The sequence below is a fragment of the Anopheles gambiae genome, chromosome 3 (assembly GCF_943734735.2).
Source record: "Anopheles gambiae chromosome 3, idAnoGambNW_F1_1, whole genome shotgun sequence".
In the NCBI taxonomy this organism is placed as follows: Eukaryota; Metazoa; Arthropoda; class Insecta; order Diptera; family Culicidae; genus Anopheles; species Anopheles gambiae.
In genome coordinates, this window is record NC_064602.1 from 14,391,566 (window position 1) to 14,413,348 (window position 21,783).

At 42.6% G+C, this 21,783-nt stretch overlaps 1 protein-coding gene across 2 annotated transcripts in view; it reads left to right on the top strand.

Moving 5' to 3' along the window:
- LOC1275514 (phospholipid phosphatase 2) overlaps positions 1-21,783 on the top strand; it is a 51,300-nt gene that overhangs the window by 17,620 nt on the left and 11,897 nt on the right. For both annotated transcript variants that reach the window (XM_061657741.1, XM_061657740.1), the window contains exon 2: positions 21,106-21,260. In XM_061657741.1, the coding sequence (XP_061513725.1) occupies positions 21,106-21,260 (155 nt within the window). The remainder of the gene's footprint in view (positions 1-21,105; positions 21,261-21,783) is intronic.

Genomic DNA, 21,783 nt, shown 5'->3' on the forward strand with positions numbered 1-21,783 from the left:
AACTCTTTATTATTAAACTCTGCAGTGGATCTGATCCGTGTTGTTGTTGTTGTCGGCGTCAAGAATTAAGACCATTGGACACAACCACCAAAAAATCGGCCACTCTCGCTGTTGCTTTGGCAGTTTGGCCATGTAGTTGCTAATTTTTATGACATTTGAATCGTCGTTAAACGATCTTGCCTGCGCAGTACATTCGTGCTGTGATCGAGATTGTTTCTCTCTCTCTCTCTCGTTCGTATACCCAGTGTGTATCGTGAAACCAATCTGTACAATTTTTACGATACCGATCGAACAAGCGAAGTTTTCACGTCGCTTTGCTGGTACCATTGTGGTACATCGTAAAATTCCTCCGCAGGAGCGCGCGAGCAGCATCATCGCTCGTTCAAGATCCCTACAAGGTACCGTTTTTTTTGGGGGGTAACATATTTTGCCAAAATTCTGGTTCGGTGTGTGGTGTGCCGGAAGCCAAAAAACGGCTTTTTTTGTTGGAAAACGCCGAACGTGTCGCTCCGTTTGACGTATTGCGCCGTTTTATTGTATCGTTGGACAGAGGGACATCCTTGCTAATTCGTGCTTTCTCTCTCTCCCGTTAAAGATGTCGGGCAATCAGTCGCATTTAGGCACATCTTCGCGATCCTCGGAAGCCTCAGGGCCCTCGGGAGGTTGCTATTGTTTGGCTGTTTTTTTATGACATTTTATATCCCCAAGGCTTTCGGTGTTAGGCACCGCTTTGTATGGACACCGCGTGCATAAAAATCACCTGGAAGAAGGGATACGTGTTTTTTGGCCCGTGTGTGTGCTTCTTTATTTTATTGCTAAATGATTTAGTAGTTGCAGACACCCTTTTTCGATCGACGCTGCACATAGGGAGGGTGAACAAAAATCGAACCCGATTGGGAAAAAGTCATGTTTTGGAGTTTTTGTTGTTGTTATTCTATGCTAGCCATTCCTTCCTTCCTTCCTGCATCCAACAGCCGTCAGCGGAGCGGTTTTTGTTTCATTTTGTATTATTGAATCGCAGGCAGTTGTGTTTTGTTTATGACACACATGCACACCCGTTGTTCCATCATGATCCGGAGGGTTTATATTCTTTCCGTTTCATAGAACTGAACTATCGCGGCATCGCCGCGAAAAGAAGATCCGTTTTCCCTTTTCGGAGGTTGGGCGGGATTTTTAAGGTATTTGTATGTGTGTGTATGTGTGTGGCGCGGTAGGGTACATATTTTACTTCACATTTTAACTGCCTCTGGTGTTTTGAGTCTGCCTATCCTGCCTGTCCTGTATGTGTTTAGATTTGACTATTTTTATTTTATTTCAAACATCCCGCGGTCAGATTCCGTTTTGCAACTTTTATGACTTTATGAGCTTGAAATATATATGTATAATGTTACATACTACCAACCCTCACAAGCGTGTGTAAATCATCGGTCGTCTGCCCGTGTCGAGTTGGTGTGTTTGGTGTGGTCTCAAACTCACCGATCGACATAGGCGATCATATTTTATTCCTGGTGTGTTGTTTTTCTTTTGTGTAAAATGCTTCTTTTCACACAGAACAGCTACCTTACGGTATGCTGCGTCCGGTGGAAGTTGAACTTGATGTTTTCTTTTTCCCGCTTTTGCCATGGGAAACTGGGGCGATCGCGAACGATCGACTTTTGGCTGTCTCTTCCCGAACAGTTTGTTTTCTCCTCTCAAAGCAGATGATTTCATGGGGCTGGTAAACTCAACGGTCTCCGCTTCCGACTTTGTGGCATCTTTTCGACTAATATCAATCTTACCCACGCTCTCCCCGCGCTTGCACTCGGTGCAGTAACTGACCACATCACCGAAAAAACAAGATAAAAATTGGGATGGTCAAGACGTGTTAGCAAGTCATCGTTGCTCGCTTCAGAAGTGTTAGAAACAGCATGTGCCTGCATGTTGTCGATCGCTATCTATGCTAATCTTTCCGTGTCGCTCCTTTTCTCGCTGAAGACGTAACAACACTCGCAAACGGTTGAGCGATACGCCCACCGACTGTTAATCGGTCATTTATATTTTCTCACTATTTCAAAAACACAAAACAAAAACACAAAATTTACGCCGCGTACGTGCGTATCTGTATGGCTTCTTCTTCCCCCCCCCCCGTGCTCTTGAACCGCACAAAAGCGGGAAGTAAAAATATTATAAAATATCGCGCCATGCAGCAGCTTAGGTTCTCCGCCGCTTGAAGAACATTTTGCAACAACGGTCCCAACGAACCCACACCACGCGGTCGTCCCTAATGCTTATCCATTTATCTTTTGCGCATTTTGCGCGGCGCCCGAAGCCGCGTAATAGTAAAACGCGCTACAAAACACAGCGCGCATCCACGCTCGGGTCGTCGGGTTTACTTCAAAGCCGCGATGCCGATACCATCGAAACACGGGGCGGTTTGGCTTCGACTGCTGCCCACATATTTGGTGAACCTTCGGTGGATTATTCAAGTTCCTAGGCCACCTGGAGGTTTTTTTTGCTTTTTATTTTGTTTTCGGAAAGTGCGTGGAAGTAGCGCAATTGGGCTTAGCTAATTGTCCATGGCCCGTGACATCGTGCTACAACACAGTGGAGTGTATTCATTCTCTATGCAAGCTCTCTCTGTACAGCGGGCACGCAATTGTATAACGCTTTTTGTTAGTTTTGTTTTTAGCAAACACATACGTGCACACACGTTGCCGGTGCGCAGCGCTTTGGAAATGAATGGCAAACCTTGGTCTTATCGTAGGCGCGTGAGGGGCATGTGGTTAGGATAAGGGATCGTATTGGTGTTTTTTGGCAAACCCTTGAGTGTAAAAAAGAGATATTAGTGCTGTCCTTTTTATTTACTTGTTCTTGTTTGTTACTTATTCAAGTTAGTTTAGATTTTTTATGAACATTTAAGTCATTTCTTTGTCTCTCTCTAGTTGTCCTACTCACAAAAGAGCATGACATGATCAGGTCATTTAGGTCATATTTGGAATTAATACGACTTCCAGACTTAAAGACTTCCAGACTCGTAAAGATATCAGGACAATTCTGAAGATCAAAATGAAGACAAGATCATTATTCCAACAGCATGCGATCGACTTCCTTTTATTCTACATGGTTATAAAATTGTTTATCCTTGTCTTTGGGTTGCATGTATCGATACGCATCTTTTGGTATAGAAGTCTTTTAAAATGGCATTATTGGAGTGAGTTTCTTCAAGGCAATATAAGGCTTTAAAATGATAGATCAGCACTCAAAACACACTGGATTGCAGATTAATGACAATTGATCGATCGTCGATTTGCTATTGCAAAGCCATTCGTCTTACAGGCTTTCTGTTACACAACTTACCCAGTTTTTATTATAATTATTAAAAGAGAGCTGTTAAAACCTTCTGGTAATTGAATGATCATCGAAAAAATGATCGAGCAATGGACAATAATGATGATCGAGCCATGGAGTTCCCCTACTCGCATAAGTATCACAAATAAATCCATCATCTTTCTCCCGATAACACCGTGTTACGTATTGTCCTTGATTGATTTATGCTTGTAAGTGTGGAACCACAAAGAAAAAGCTTCTTCCCTGACGAGATCGTCAGTATACGTTGTATTAGATTTGCAAGGATCATGAAGCAACAACGGAAGTCACAAAGGTTTGAAGTTGAATTGAGTTGAATTTTAGCCAGCATTGTAGATCGCTAACTCAACTCAAGACAACGGCACAAAACCGTTGGTGGTTCAAACCTGACTAACAAAACCTATACCAGTCCATGACAGTCAACTTCACTTATTGTCTTTACGATGACAAAGCGCAATTTGTTTTTAAATTAAAAATCCTTTATTGAAGATATGGATATTTTGATGACTTGCCATCTTTCAATCAAATCTCCCAAAGATGGCATAAATTTAGCCAATGATCTGCAACTTTCCGTCGGCAACGGCTTTTCTTCTACTACTGCTCTACACAGACAAACCATTGAAGGGTTTACAGCTGAATGAAACAAAGCGTGAACACTGTGTGCTGTTTTTTTTTTCGCACCCATTTACATCGCTTTTGTTTACACTGCTACGGTAGGGGACCCTCCCTGCAGTTCTTACGCAAACGTAGCTTACATTTTTTTTACGGCCCAAACAGAACCGGGCAAGGAACGTACGAAATGCAAAAACGACCCTCCTCAGAACTCGCCAAACGAATGTTCTTGTCCCGCGGGCGGTAGCTGTGTGTTACTGTATCGCCGTGGGTGACAGTCGGATGCGGCTATATCAACAACACAACAGAGTCTCAAGGTTCGGGGCGGTGGTGCAGTGTGTTTTGATGCAACTGTGTAACCTGAGAGTGGCAGTTTCGCGGATTGGCGATGCGAAGTTAAACAACCTCCCTCGGATCGTGTCACCCGATCGCGCTCGGCCAAGGGAAAACTCTCATCCCACATCGAGCCTCTCCTGACCACTCTCTAAAGGGTGCAAAAACCGACGACAAAAACTGTGAGCAAAACAAACCGCCATTAATCTCGCGCAAAGGGAAAGCTCACCAAGTTTTGCACGGTTGGCAATTCCGTGCCGCTTCCGCTTTCATCTTTTCTAACCGGACCGGAGCTACGACTGTGTGTCACGAGGTGAAGAAACTCAATCTCGGCCCACAGCATCTTGCAGCACGCTGTTTACTCGTCGTCTTTCCCCTCCATCGCGATCCACTCAGAACGTTAATGATGCGTCTCAAATGCGTTTGTCATTGGCGTTTTGTGTGCAATTGCCTGTCCAGAGTTAGTTAGCCAGCCAGCCAGGCCGGACGGCGAGAGAGGATACAAATGGGTGTTTTTGCTTATCTGTTCGGTTCACTGAGCCCTGCCAGTCCCCTTACAAAGAGAGGAGTGTATTGCGCTGGTTTTGCACCAATCGGTGGTAATCACGATTTGTGTTGCTTCATGAACCAGCGAAGAGGAATCCTAGATCCGATTCCTACACACAAGCATCTCGGTGCGGTGTGTGTGCACCCTTCGCGACGTTTCGTTTCGGCGGGACTGCAAGAAAATGTAATTTATGCACCCAGCGCAAGTCACGACGGTGCAGAGTTAATCGCGACGAGGGACCTGTGACTTCTTTCGCAAAACGCCACTATCAGGGAACTGCATGGAGGGATAATTTTTCATACTTTCCGTTTCTGTTTTCGGAAGAAAAATAGCCTAACGCGGTGCGAGTGCGCGAGACCCTTTTGCCGCCAGATGAGTTATGGTACGGGGTTTTCCTTTTTAGAGACAGAAATGTTACCAAGGAGGAAATCATTCGTTTCACCGATTTGGTATGCGTGTAAAACGGAGAAAAGGTATAGCAAAATTGTCTGGTGCCCTTTTATTTGCAGCTCTCGCTGCAAGTCTGGCTGCATTACTGTGCAGTTTTATATGCACCATCGTACGCTATTGGTTAGAAAGCTTGGATGACTGACTGTATTGTGTGTGTGTGTGTGTGTGTGTGTGTGTGTGTGTGTGTGTGTGTGTGTGTGTGTGTGTGTGTGTGTGTGTGTGTGCGTGTGTGTGTGTGTGTGTGTGTGTGTGTGTGTGTGTGTGTGTGTGACCGTAAGGGTGATGACTAATTCTTGGTCGCTGGTAGAGAGTTTATTTTAGCTTGCTTTGTTTCTTGCTATTTGAATGCATTTTTTCGTTTTCATTTTTATGATTTTCATGTTTTGTTATATATTTTTTGTTTTTAGTTAGTGATCGAGGGACATATAATGAAGTTGTGTAGATTTTGTTGTTGCAGACATTGCAGAAATTATTGAAAGGCATATGAAAGAGTATTTTGAATTTTGACATTACACAATTCTTAGTTTTGGAGTCTTACGACACAACATATGAAAGGACTGGTCATTGGATGGTATAAATAAGTCCCGTAAGTCTGCAAAATGCTGGAATGTTACAGCAACGAGAAGAAGGAGAAAAGAATCACAATTTCAGCAAATCAATTAGAATGTAAATGGCTAGCTTCCAATGTTCCCAAAACAGAAAATAATTATTTTTCGAAATTTAACTTTTATGCTCATGGAAAATTTTATGAACAATTTAAAGGCCCTCCACCAACTTGTAAGCCATAAAACCCTTTCCCCTTACGCGGATCCGTATAGACATCACATTGAACAGATTACCACATGTGAATGCTTTCAACCGCAAGCGTAGATTGCCTTTCCCTGTTCCAATGGTTAATCGTAAAAAAACCCCTTTTACCCCGCTTTCTAATCGATGCTTGTGCTCATATCAAACCGCACTTGATAAGACGGTTTTATAACAATGTTCCCATGTTTGAGCCTGCCAGATGATCCATCATTTAAGTGGAATGGAATTCAATTGGGTCGAGAATAGAACCCCCAACCATTCTGAGACGCATTAAATAGTGATTAGCCGAGACAAGCTTTTCCATGTATTGCCATACCGGAACTGCCAAACAATAGTTCCCCGTTTTTCGAGGGACAGTACCAACCAACTCCCTAGACGGCAATGCAGCCTGCCGCCAAATAGCACCAATGCACTTTTCCTGTACCGATCCCGATGCGGCGGGGGATATGGAGATTTTACTGTCGGATTTGGCTTCAGCCCGGCTGTTGGGCCTCCGTCTCGGCTAATGGTATTGCGCCACAGACACGGCCCCGCCTTCTTGCTGCACGGGACACGGTCATTAAGTGAAAACGGCTGGAACGGCGACGGCGGCGGTGCGCCGGCACTCACCCCCGAAGCGAAAGGGTTACGCCGCCGCTGCAAGGTCATAAACATGGGTTTTACTTTGCGGGCTTCATTCAAACATACACCGACCAAGGCAATGGCCCGGGTTCCCGGTGCAGTTCCGATCCGGAGGGAGAAGCCTTCAACCGTACTGTTGCTGAAAATAGAAGAAAGCAAAGAGGCAGACCCCAAAACAAATGACAGACGTGTCAGCAATTCATCAATCAAGGCACATTGCGCGGATGGTGGTTTAGCGTGTGTTGGGTGTGTGACGTACAGTGGAAAGGAAAATGCACATTGCCACGTAATTACCGCGCCAGTCGGGGGTAGTGTGTGTGGCTGATGATGCACCATGCACTGGAGGTGAAACGCATTCCACGTGCGCGCGATCACACAACGATCCCTGGGAGACAACGACTGGGCCTACCGACTAACAAGCAGCAGGAATTCCTGGAACAAAGTAGAGTTTGTAGTCGCATGCCGTGGCATTTTCAAGACAGGAGCAACAATCCACATAAGTACATCTTCCCCACAGGAACCGGGTGAACATGCGGAGGCCATCTGGTGGGACTATCTGGGGTTGGAATGTGCGTTTGTGTATCTTTCCTATTACAGAGCGAACCTAGGCAGTTCGTTCGATCGATTGTTGTCAACGACATTCCGAGCGGGTCTAATTAGCTTGTTAAGGCATAGGTCCTAAATGGAACAAATGTCATTGTTCTGATTAGGATCAATGTCAGTGGTTCTTAACGATATTGTCGAAGAGTCAATTGCGTATATACTAATGCTGGGTACTTTTATATTTTAGGTAAAATTTATTTAAAAAGATTCCAATTTAATAGATTTGTTTACTAGATGCATTCTAATTAAAGCTGCAAATGCACAAGCTATTAAATTCAGTTGTTTTTCAATTAAAAACTTATTAAAATGTTTAAGTAAACCTTGTTTTTTTAAAATTGTTGTTTTGCTCTAGGCTATGTATCATAGAAATTTGCTTGAATTTCTTTAAACATAAAGCGTTTAAGTATGCCTGCTGATAACACTATATCAGAGAGCGTTGGTGCTGTAATGTGTGCTCAAGATAGACGACTAGTACTGGCGCCAATCAGGCAAGTGCTTTGGGTTTGACTCATTAGTTTAAGTATGTAGTAGCTGTGCTTTCAACTGCTTAGATAATTGAAGTTGACTTGACGTATTGCTGTTGAATATTGCCTCAGAACCTAATTGAACGTCTTGTCGATGATTCACTGAAAAGAGTTCTTACATAATCAGTTTTAAGAGTGTTTTTTGCTCTAGGATAGCCAAGAAAACAAACAACATTTTAATTGAAATTTGCCTCTCCGGCAATGGTTATTGAAATTATGTCTGACACCTCTTAGCATCTCAAACATAGTGCAGCGCTACGCTGAAAGATTAATATCTCAAAAATCATTTCGTTAATATATTACAACAATAAACATCAATCTCTCCCATCCCGATGGGCAGATGATGCACTTAAGAAAAGGGTTAACATCCACTGCTCGCTAGGCGCGCGATATGTTTAAGCATCTCCGAAAGCATGCGTCAAGCCACGACGAGGGCCTCTAGCTCTATACGTACTCTGTGTGGTGCAACAAAGGGAAGCTATCTTGGAACACGCGTACGAGCGCACCCGGTGACATGCATCGCTGGCTGTCTTGTCGAAGATCGTGCAAAGAAGCGAGAGATTTTTGTTCTTCTTCACATTTGCATCGCAGGAAGGGAAGGGTGCTAGCGGAAACCCCCAGTGCAAATGGTGCAAGAAACCACCACCGGGAATGGTTCCGGTGCAGCAACACACCGCGTACCGCTGCGTTCTGAATGTACAAACAAATAGAAATGTTTGATTTATTTTGCTTCTTCCTAACCCTTGCTTTATCCACGTTCTTATGCACCTCAACGTGAGTGAGAATGGAACATTGGACGAAGAGACACACTCCTTCTGGCCTTTCCTTTTTGAGCTGCAGTTGTAAGAATAATGGATTGCGTTGTTTGAGCTGCTACTTCACGGCTGCTTCGATGCACACGGGATGTAATGACCATCATATCGGCATATGTAATGTCGCTAACTAAGGGGATGGATGTCTGCTGCTGCTGTCCGCTGCCTGCTGCTGAATGGTGATTCACGCGCCTTGACGTAGCGACAACTGGTCCCGGTGGAATACATCCTCCATTATGCTACCGTCTATGATGATGATCCGATGTAGATATCTCCTTTACAACACGTCGATCGTGAGTAGATCGTGAGTAATGCGACGATTTCTGACCTCGTAACACTACTTCCTCTGCTGTTGGGATTTTTCCTCCCGCTGCAAATCCTTACTACCTGTTATGCATGACCGCGAGGAGATCGTGTTTCAACGGGGTTAAGCGGGCCTGATTCTGAGATGTTTTTTTTTGTCTTCTCTCTTCATCTTTATCGAGCTCACGAATGAATCACGTATGGTCTGATGATACTTTCCTTGCGGCATTCCGACCACAGCTGTGTCGGTTGCTGCAGCAGCTAAAATTACAATCGCCGAGTTGAGGCTATGTCGAGTTGCCACACGCGCGTGTCGGCGGCACCGATGACAGGGCAGAGATGTGGTAGATCAGAGTATAAAGATTTGTTCGTTGGAAATCAACATACGGTTGAATCTGGCGGATCAGGATAAACCGGTTATGTTTTGGTAAAGCCGTGTACACAAATCTGACTGATAGCGACCTCTGCTACGGTTGAAATCAATATGTTCATCTTTGAAATCGTTTCCTTAAATTATGATTGATCTTTTCTGGTGGGAAATTGATAACTACGTTAGAGCGGTTTGAACGTAGGGTGAATCAAGTGACGATTGAGGGTTTATTGATAGATGTCAGTGGATGATCATTAAACAAGACGAAGATGTAGTGTGACAGATACACTGGGAACAACTTCCTGATAGTTTCAATCTTGAAAATCGATCTGTTCTTGATGCCCAATAATTTCACTTCATCTGTTGATAAATTACGATTCAAGAAGAGCCTTGAACAAATTCACCCTCCATACAAGGACTTTCTTCGAGGGTCATAAAGATCCCGTTCTTTGTATATCATTCTAGGCTTTCTTTTCACCCTTCTACACATGCATCCCTAGAACACACTCAAAACGGTTCGTATTTATGATCAGCAAAACAGTCAGACAAATGGGTTTTTATGAGATGCGTAATAATTCCTTTTATTCTTTGTTACCTGTAATTTTGTCTGTGAAAAGAGGGTTCTTCCGTTTTTTCGACTAACGCCATGACTCTTTGAATCAAAGGGTTAGCTCTGACGGGGTTCACGAACACAAGTACTCGGTGCGAAACTTGATCTTAAGCGGAACAAATCTCGAGCGCCTTTAGGTCGTCGTCGTCGCTAAGCCTTGCGGGTTGAAGCATCCAATGCCAGTAATTCTAGAACGGCGCCGCGTCTTTTCATTCACGACGCGTATGAGAAAAATGCTTCAGGGAACTGATTATCTTTTTCTTTTTTCATAAACGGTAGTAATATGATAAGCATGTGATGTAAGTCGCTTGAATTATGCGTCTCACATTCACCGTGCGCTGAAGAATTGGGATAAACTTTGACTAGCAACAGAAAGGTGTGCAAACAGCTTTCAGTATTTGAGATAAGGATTTGTTCTCTTGTTTGTTTTTTCATCGCTTCTTTTCCCATGCCGGGTCCGTATTGCCTATTCGCTTTCTGTTTACTGATTAATGTAAGCTTGCTAAGCTAAAAACCAACCACACGATATAATGAGTTGTTTATGTTGTGTTAGCGGAGTACTTCAAACACGACGGTTGGTTCTTTCTAAAAAAAAATCATGTTGATTTTCAATTAACATAGGTCAGCCAGCACTTCAGAACACCACTTCTCTCAGTTGGTTCTGGTGCTAATTGATCGCTGCTCAAATTCCTTTACAATTGGAACAATGTTTGTTCGCTGTGAAAATCTACATTGAACTACATCTTATGGACGTCGGTCCTCTCCCCGAAGAAGATGTTTTCAACAGAAAAAAACATCTCATAAAATACAACATCCTCTCTTCGCGGGACGTCATATCCGTACCATTTAACATCCTGTCTCAAGATGCCGTGGGGGAAAAGTTTAATGATCGCTATCGCTATAAATCACGATCAACATGATAATCTGCCAAGATTACACCTTTTCCGCCCAATAAATGCGCGCGCGCGCACGTTCACACACACCCCAATGGGTGCACCAATCAACCGGCACCTTCGTTTTACAATGGATCAATTTCCTGCCCACAGCCTAAGCTATTATACAAAGTTTTCTTTTACCACCACCAAACCATAGCAAAAAAACCGCACCGTGCTGCCAGTCGTCCGCCTAGCCCTGCCCGCGGGGTATTAAAAATGTATGCAATCAAAATTTCTCACGACCTAAGACGGGGCGACAATAATAAGTTTGTGTGCCGATATTATTTCCTTCTGATGCCCTCCTACGGTATTTTGCTTTCCTGCGCCATCGGAAAGGATCACACACAACCAGTACACGATCAAAGAAACGATCGAACAAAGGTGCCGGTAGGCCAGCGCAAAATTATAGGCTAGACTGGCAAACTGCTCTGGTACCTAATAGCCATGAAATAGCCGTTTTTTTTTCTTGTCGTTGCGAAAGTTCCTTTGGGTCGATGCGATGTTCGTGTTCCTTTCGGCGGACGCGTTTAACTCTGCGGGTGCGTATGTGGATATTCGCAAATGAGTGACATATTTTTATGGCACTCATAAATTGTACGCTCAGCGCGAGATGACGCGTTATTTTGAGCTCCGATGGTGATTGGAAACTGTTGATTACACTGATTCGCCGACATTGGTCCGATAAATGTTTGCTTCCGCGTAAGGGTTCCTTTAATTGTGCGCGGCAACGATCAGAAGAAGGCAATTCGTAGCAATTGTAAATGAAAAATTCGTTTCATATTTAAAGTATGTCCGGGAAAGAGGATAAACATTCATTCGCCTAACACAACCAAGAGTACGAATACGATCACTAGCGAGATATTCTGGTTTGAACATACCATAATCGAGTGGCGCATTTTAAAGATCTTAATTTTATCGCCGGATTATAAGTTTGGGGCAACCTAACAAACCAATTAATAATTCCCATTCAAGTTTGGTTGTCTGCATAAGAGGCACGGATGATGGCAAACGTTTAGAAAACTGCAACGCAAATCCGTCCTATCTCCTTGTTCGGGATTTTTTTTTTGCTCACCAAACTGTTAAGCCGCCAAAAGCAAAGGATAAAAAAGGAACATAAAAAAATGAAGCAAAAATCGAATATCCATAAAATGAGTGTTTGGGAATTATGAATAAATTAACCATTGACGAAAAGTTATGACTAATTTGCAAATTTGTTGAAATGGATCTGACATGCAGATTGGGACAAAACGCTGTTCGCTAAACCATTTTATAGAGATGTTTTGCCTTAAATAAGAATTTCTGACCTGCGTAAGGCGTGGATTTAACTTTCTGCCTTTTTTATTTATTTTAGATACACATTTGCATATGTAGTTAATTATAAAATATTATTCTTGTTTTTTTTCTGCAAAACTCGAACTAGAGTCGATTATTCTAGAGTCGATTCGTCGCCTGTAAACAAATCTATTTGTAAACAAAATATTAGCAACTGAACTAATGAACGAAAAGGACTTGTGTTTGGATATCCCAACCCTAAAATACTTGCTATATTGTTGATATTTTAATTAAAAAAACTCATTTTCTTCAATAACACGATCGATTACAGCAAGCAAAATATCACCTTCTCACGAACGACCATCATACGAACTCACCTCCTAGGGCGGCTAGATGACGCCGGGGACCCACCGTCGAGCAAATGACGCCCTGGGACATTTCCCGACATTGGCCTCCAAGGGTGTGCTGCGCTTGTACGGTTCGACTCAATTTCCCTAAAAATAAAATCCCGTCCACCTGCGGGGCAATATCAAGGTTACACGCCACTACACTACCGTCATCCGGCTCGGCATGTCGCTCCAACTCAACAGGTAGTCCATTAACCGGGAAATGGTATCTTGCGCTTGCTTGCAGCAACGCCCAGCTCTTGTTAACAAACTAGTCAGCCTCTCGCCGTAGCCGTTTCTGTCTTGATCAAACCGGCCAGCGACTGCAATAAGTTGTGCGACAACACACAAGTGAAGCTAATTAATCGATTAATGGCTTCGATTTTTCAAAACTCACAAAAATAAACAAAATGAAATGCGTTCCAAGATCGAGTTGCGAATTTCTCTTCCTTTTTTGTTGTTTTGTTGAGATCATTCGCACTCTCATTAGTATTAAGCCGGGTAAAGGATTGCTTTGCGAACACGTTCTGCACGTCCATTAACAATTATGATTTATTTGATGGGTGGTGTATGTGTTGCATACGGTGAAATAATTTACGACGTGACCGTACCCCATGAGCTTCGAGTTTAATCGGTTATCCGTTTGGTTTAATTGAAATTGCAATTCCACAGGCAAATGCATTTTTCGGTTCTGTCTGCGGTTCACTTACGAATACGTATAACATTTATATTAGTTTTAGTTCTGTCTCTATTCTAGAGTTCTAAAGTTCGCAGTTAAACACGAAATGGACAGAATTCGAGGGAATTTCGAGAGAATCACTCTGGATAACAGAGTATTCCTTGTTTGGCTATATTTTCGGAATTAATTCAGATAACAAACCCATGTCTTCAACGTGACTCAGGCTCAATAATTTCCCATAAACAAATAACTCATGCATGAGTCACTTCTGGGTGCATAATGGAACGTACAAACCATCGGAATCCTAATGACTCCTGTGGTTTGAATTTCAGATGATTCAAAAGAAAGATTTCCCCACATATCTTGCCCAGCTGACAAAATCACCTTGAGTGTGAATTCCCCAAGGCATTGCTTAATGCTCTCAAATCAAATGGCACCTTCGTCAGAGGCGCTCCTTCGGGTGAATCAACCTTTACGCTTGATCACACTAGCAAAACCTGATGCTCCTTCCGTACAAAACGGGCCCGCAAACGGGGGCAATTTACGGGGCGGATACAGAAGACTTCACTTACCCTCGTTCATTCTCGTTTTCGTACCGATCCACTCTCGGGTGGACGGATGCTGCGAAGCTGTTTATGAACCGATGAACGATAATCGTAAATTATTTCCGCAAATACACAAACCAGAACCTGCCCCCACAACTTGCGATGTGTGTCCTCCGTCAAATGGTAAGCAGTAGCGAGAAAACAAAAAAAAACTGTGCGACTCAAAGATAAAACAGTACGCCCGTTTGTGCAGAAAGGCGTGTTTCCCGCGCCGTGTGTGTTCTTTCCTGACAGCCAGTGTCTGTGTGAAAGAGCCATGTTGACAATATCATTTAAGGCGAAGAAAGCAATCAAGGCGCAGACGTGCATTATGCGTTTTAAAAAAACGATTATTGAGAGTGCGCAAAAAAAACCTCGCACACCAAACAAAACGGAAAGGGAAAACATCAAAATCGCTGCATAAATCAATCCTAGTCCGGCAAGAGGGAGCGCTTGGCCGTCGTTCCGTGGTTCTTATTTATGGAAAGCAAAGCGAAATGCCATAACAATGTTTTGGTGGCGTCATAGATAGCTGCCAAAAAGTGAAAATTGACTCGCGGCAACCTTGTCTTGTCTGTCTGGGGTAGCATTTACCGCAGGCCATTTGGTCAGAGTGCTCCATAGATTCATCGTTTTGATGTTCCATGAGGAATTCTGGGTATTTGAGGAGGGTGTTTTTTTGGTTCTTGTTCTAAAGTGATCCTAGATGAATATTGCCAGACATTCCACTAAATGTTGAACGGTTTAATGGACTGTTTGGCAGCTTGTTCTTGTCTGCGAGTCGTATTTAAAGAGAGCGCCCTGAACTTTGGTTGTTTGAGCGATTTATTCCAATTTATGACATCTGTCTGCATACATGTATATTTGCATGCTTCAGTAGCACTTTGTTATTTTCTGCTAATGTGTACGCTTTATTGCCTGGTAGGATTATGTTGCCTTAACCTATGCTAGATTGTACAATTTATGTTTGGGGGTTTTCACTCTATTTTTGAATGCTTTTTGTTCATTATTAACATGGTAAAGCATGTGACTATATTTTATTTGTTTTATCTATTTTAAGCCGACTTGATAGATCTAAGAGAATTACATCAAATACATCGTGTCTTCACCATAATATGATATGATTGAAAATGTCTTAAAACAACTTTAGTTGCCCGTAATACGAATATAATTGTTTTATAGAATTTATCAGATAATGCAGATGCAATCAAGTGAGACATCTTGTATCAGAGAAATTCAATTATTTTGCTTTTTTTATAAATTATTTACTTATGACAAGAACTGTTAAAGCTTTTTCACCTTATCGACCCACAATAATGTAAATTACCTTATAGCCAATAATTATTAACCTATATCGTACAAAATTTTCCTCACACTTAACTATACTTAAAATTCAAATATTGCTCTTTCTCTCTCTCTGGTTACCCATGGTTAAAGTTCAAAAAACCTTATCTCATAACATTTCAATTCAATCCGGTCCTGTCAAAACATTTTGAGCGTAAAAAATCACACACACACACATCATTGACAGTTTTGCAACATCCGTAATATGTGCGCCCGTGCACGATGTGATCGTGCGTCGGAACAGCGGCGCATAAATCAGTCATCATTAAGTACCATAATCTAAGCAATACTGCCTTTACGGCCGTTCTTTTCGAATTCAACAAAAAAAAAACACCATAATCGCCAGCCTTTGCCGCCATCCGCCGTCATCTGCTTCTAATTCCGAACATTCGTATGCAGTTCGCAACATTCAGCGCACCAGGTCAACAAACCACCACCACCGGGCCGGCAAGCAGTGGAAGAAACTGGGAGAGAAGACCTAAAGACACGCCAAATAAATGATGAGCTGCTTTTGGGACGTGATAAACGAGTCATTCATGATGCAGGGGGGGAAAGGATGAAAAAGTCAAGCCGGATTAGTAGAGAAGCAGTCGGTGGGGTGCTTGTGCGATCGCACTTGCTAACATCGAAGCGCGCGCATACAATGGGAAGTTGTGTTTCGCTCCCTTCTTTCGAGGAGGGTGAATTTATGTGACACTTACTTACGAGTAGAGAGAAGGGGTGTTTTTTTATTTAAATTGGTCGTTTTTTTCGAACGATTTTGAACACGATTCACTATAACTGCCAACGGATAGTTTGATAGCCATATAGATTCCGGGTTTAAATTGGGATGGTGTTACGAAACGGTAGCCGCCGACCACACAAAAGCGTAAAAAAACGACGATTCTCTACTCCGACACTCTATCCATCAGTCGCTTCCCGGGGTAGTATTAGCCAGAGTTTGCGGCCTGCTGTGTGAGGCACGAAAACGCACTATGGTTTGTGTAACACATTTTTCACCGCCTGCAGCATTAACATTCTTAAAGACAGCATAAAAATTCTTCTCAATGAAATAGTACTACGGAACGGTATAGGGGGAGAAAAGGAATGTTTACGTATTGTATCACTCGGGGTGCGGGCGTCATTTCGACTGCTTCCCTGTGTGAGGCAACGCGAACATAATACTCTCCTGAGGTCATCCTGCAACCAGTTTCGCGGAAACTAGGAAATTTAAGATGATTCTTGTTTCCAACTGTCGACAGTGTGATTTTATTTGGGTGATAAATCCTTTTTTACGATTGAATACTTTTCGTCTCACATGTTGACTGGTTCTACTTCATTGCGTTCTCATTCCGGAAGAGATGTCTACGATTGATTCCAGTATATTCAGTAACACTCGTTAATTATCATCAGCGAATTCTTGCAATCTTAGTGCAAAAAAACGCTAATAATTAGAATCATCAATTCTCTCTCTCTTCTTGCTAATACTCCCTGTGCCGAATGGAAGCTTTGGCTAATTTTATGAAAATGTTCGTTGGCTACCGCTCCTCACACCTCGGGAAGCGACATATTTCACACGATGATCATAAATTCCTACATACACCGACCGATAACCGGCCGACAAACAATCCATAAATGTGTGGTGTGTGTGTGTGTGTGTGTGATAATGAAGTCATCGGTTCGCATCGTTCGCGACAAAACGATAATCGCCAATTTGTCCTTTTGGACGAGCGACTTGTGTTTGTGGTGTATCGTTTTTTTCTTCTTCTCTTTTTTACTTCACTTTTGAATATTGCTGCATCTTGATTGCTTCCCTTTTTCGTCGCTCGAAACCGGACGGTTAATTAATTACGATATCGCTAACCAACTTGGTCGGTCGGCGGTTTCTGTTTTGTCTTTCTACTCATGTTAAGGTGGCTGACGATGTGCATAATTTAACCACACTGGCCGGCGATGTCAAGCGAGAAGGTGTTCCGGAATGTATCAATTAAGATAATAAAACGTTCTCGATGTTGAACCTTTTTCTGCTACCTTGGGCCTTGGGTCGTGATGGTGTTTGCCGTGTATTTCTTCACTTTACTATCGTAATGGAATGTATCGGTGTGTTGGTTTATGATTTACAATGCAATTTACACTTCCATTTACATATTTTTGAGGGGATGGAATGATATCATTGCTTTTGATAGTTAATAGGTTATTTTTTAAGATTATTTCTTATATAAAGTACTAAAATTGTATTCCTGAAGTGTCCATCATAGCGAAATATGACCAAAACAAATGTGTTGGTGTATATTTATTAGGTATTAAAGAAGCTAAAAATATGGAAAAAATCCTGTATCACATTTTTTATTTGTACAGAACAAAACAGGACGGGTTCGATACTAACCCTGACCGTATCAAGCTGGATTGAGTTTGACAGTTCTTTGTGATGGGTTGAAAATCATGTGTAAAAACTAAAATTTCACTATGGAGCAAATACACCTTTTGACAGCTTTTGAAAAACAACTTGGAGATCGTGAATAATTATGCCCACATTCGAAAGTGACTTGAAAAACCCTGTAACTGTTCAAGATTACAGGGTTTTCCAAGTCAGTTTCAAATGTAAACAGTGTTATTCACCGCATCCAAGAAGTTCAAACGGTTTATTTGTTACAAAATGAAATTTCAGTGTCAACTCATGATTTTCAACACATAACAAAGAAATGTTAAACTCAATCCAGCTTGAGACGTGTTGAAAATCATGCTGTAGCAATTAAAAATTATTACGATGGATATGAAACATCAGATCTATTTGGAATAACATTTTACATGCGGTGAATAACATTGTTTACATTCTAAACTGACTTGGAAAACCCTGTATAGGAGCCAGCTCAGTTACTTCGGAAGCAAATAATGTGAGTTAGTTATTGAATAAAACCATCAGACGTTAGTTGTCTGGCACCATCAGACGCATGGAAGAAGTGGTTTTACAGCCGACAATTGCAGTAAATCTGTTTGAACGAGACATTTCTTGACCAAGACGAATAATTGGAATTTCCAAATCCTGTTCAGAATATTTCCCGCTTAGGATGCCTTGTGGGGACCTATTGTTCGGGAAGCTGCTGTTCGTTACAAACCCCTGCTCGTTTCAAATTACACGACAAAATTGATTGCCTCTTTGTGCAAAATGTATGATCATTAGGTAAAACTTCCATTTATTCATTTGGTTTCTTTTAAATTTATTTATAGATAATGTTTCAATTATTGAATTTAGTTGTGCTAAAATTTCTAAGAACGTGACGAGTACTCTTTCGGGCAATGAATATTAAAACAATCTTTTAATCATTTAATGTAAATGTCCAACAGGCATTTCGAATACAATCTTCTACAATGTACATCGATTATTACACGTGCAGTAATGTAAGCTAAACGATATGGTATAATTCTTATGAAGCGTTAAAGCAAATCACATAACAGTTATTTAATAATACCACATCACACCTTTCTTCCTTTCTCTCTGTGATGTTTCGCCGTAAAGGTGTAAAATCTGACACAAAAACGTAACCATCTAGCAGTGTTCTAGAATCGTTCCTACTCGTTCTATCAAGCACACCAGGAACAGCGATGGCTTCACCCGGCCTGGTTACGAAAACGTGTTGCAATAGATAATGCCAACCTTGGCCGAACGTAACACGTTTTCAATGTCACTTCTAGTGCGACAGAAAAGACCACAGCTGGGTTGACGGGACAGGATGGAGGACATTGAGGAAAAAAAGGGAAGCATCTATTATAGGCCCTCTTGTGCGCTGGCTGTTACGGATTTACCATGCCACTTTTCCCAGTTGTTCCTCGTTCTGTTTTGCGCGCCAAAGGCCAGGTGTGCGTGCTGTTCCAGTTATAAAACCGGTCACCGCCGGGGTTCATGGCGATTGAGAAGAAAATTACACATTTTGCATATTGCACCAAAGCGTAACGGGGCAGCTACGATGGGGGGGGGGGGGGGGGGGGGGGAGGAACGCAACAGTGTCCAAGCATTGCTGTGGATTCACACTTGGCCTCATCCTCTGAGCAGACGCAGCTGGGGTGAATTACCTCTGCTGCTGCTGGGTGCTCTGCTGCTGGGTGGAGTTGTCATACTGGTTTAATATTAGCACTCTTGTAGCGTATGGGATGAATATTTTTAATCTCTCGGTACCATGTATGCATGCATTCATCATCTGAAAAAAGCATAATTACCTTTGAGTGCTTTGAACGGGCTCGTTTCTGGGCTAGTTTTATCGGCCAACAACTTCACTTAGAGTTGACCATTTATTATCGGCTTATCGTGGTTAGCAGCAGGAGGACGTCCGTGAAGTATTCCCGGCAAGGCAAACTTGCATCAGATACTTTCAACTCAATTCGTTTCGAACAAGATCTTCAATACCTCCTATTTCCATTCCCTTCGATTGGGTGGGCATATTTCTTTCCATTTCTTCGTGACTCCTCAAGAATCGCTTGGTTTGGTACGCTTTATCAATTAGGACGTCACAGTCAAAACTGTTGCTGTGCTGTTGATAAGGACGTTCACGGATGGTTCTATTGCTATAGTTGCTTGGAGGAGGTTCGAGGTCATTGCCTCGCCGTTAAAAAAAATGTACGTGTGATCGTGACCCCTGAAAAAAGTGTCATACTCGGGAATGAATCATACCCCAAAATACCTTTATATGGCGGCAGTAATCAATCGCTGCATTGCTTGCGTTTAATTGATTTTGGGAGCTAATCCTAATCACCATACTGCTTAAAATTCAACGATCCAGCTGAATTTGGGGCTTTGCTATTAATCTCATCGTAAAAAGGGGGAAATTTAAATCCCAAAACTAAAAGCCATAAAAGAACGGTGGCGTCACAAGCACATCCCGCAACTAGTAGTTGATTTTTATGCTTTCCTGCTGTGGAATTTCCTCAAAGTTACTCCGAAAGGCGCCATATTTGTATCGCCCTTAAAGATGGGTTCGCCCGATGCATTACAAGTAGAGAGAGGTTTTTGATGAAATCGGCGACATTTCTAGTACAGTTGTTGTGTTTTCCTCCCCGTTCGATGACGCCTTAAATGGTATGGTGCGCCCTATCGGGGGTATTGAGTTTTTGATGTACGCTAATAAAATTCACACAAGCAAAAGAGTTCTTGGCTCTAATCTACATTCATGGTTACTGCACGATCGTGCTGTGCATTGAATCTCGTTGCCTGCTTGCTTGCTTGGGCACCCCGTTCGGTTGCACTTGGGAAACGTTCGTTTGTAACATCCGTTCCGTTTGTGTGACGAATAAATCATACAATGAAAAATCGATTTCAAACATCCTCCTCCCCTCCTCGGTGGAGCCATTTGCTCAATGCACTGTGACGACTAACCGGCCAATGCTAGGCCACAGTAGCAGCTGCTGCTCCAGCACTACTCTTGCATATATGCGTCGGTCTTCGAAAGAAGAGGCACACCACTACACTGGGTGTGGAAGCAAATGGTTGTCGTACATCTTCGAAGTAGCTACCAGTTGGAACTACCCCCTTGCTATGTGTGGAAGCTGCCCGATTCATAAAGCCTGCAAACATTTGTGTAGTGAACATTTATTGCTGGTCGCCCTGTGGCGTGGCGGCACACTGTTTTAACCTCTCTCTCTACACCCTACACGGTGCGTGGCGACCGACCTGCATTAGCCGGATCACTTGCACAATAGTAATGTTAACTAAACAATTACTTATTGCCTCGTAGAATGCAGCGAGCGAACAATCTCGCCTGCCCACCCTATAGCATAAGAATGTTTCCTTCGGTGCTAGTCGGTCGTTTTTGGGGGTGATTTTTTGTTTAGAGTATGAGATCATGTAGACCGCTGGCACCCTGTTTTCCAAATGATTTTATGACACAGTCACCATGTGCACACATAACAAGAACAAGCACGGAAAAACCCCCAATTATTATTAAACTAATCATAACGTTTCGTTCTCTCGCTCTCTTTTCCCCCGCCGTGTTTGTAGTCGCCTGCTTTCTGATACTGACCGAGCTGGGCCTGTTGCCGCAAGTGGTAAAACGTGGCTTCTACTGCAACGATCAATCGATCCAGCACGAGTATAAGGGCGATACGATAACGACCGTCACCATACTGTTGAGCGGGCTTGTGCCCATGCTGCTGGTAAGTTGCTTTTTTACCCTTTCCCTCCAGCACGATAAGTTGGATTTAACATTCCGTTCGATTTAGAAGGTGTACAGATTACTAGGGGTGTGAACAATGCTGATTATTTGCTTTTAGGTAAACGCTTTTGCCCCGATACCACCGTAGCTTACTGGTTCACATGTGGCGTAAAGTACGTCACATAGCGTGCGTAAAATATACGCACTAATCGCAGTGCAGCTCATTGTGTGATAAGGTGGGAGTTAGACAATGAAACTATAAAACGTATAATCAAATATCGGAACTTTACTAGTTGTTATAACCTATGCCTTGCCCTTTTCTGGGGCTTGTCAAGAAACACTTGAAGATATACTTGATCATTCCAAAACCTCACCAAAATATTCATTGCGAGAAGATCTTGAGAGACTAAACATTTGAGAGTCGTGTTCCGAAAAATGGGATGAAACAAGTGAATTGCATCGACGATTTGATAGCGACCAGCAATGTGCCAATTGATAGGATCTATCAATCGCTTGAAAGATAG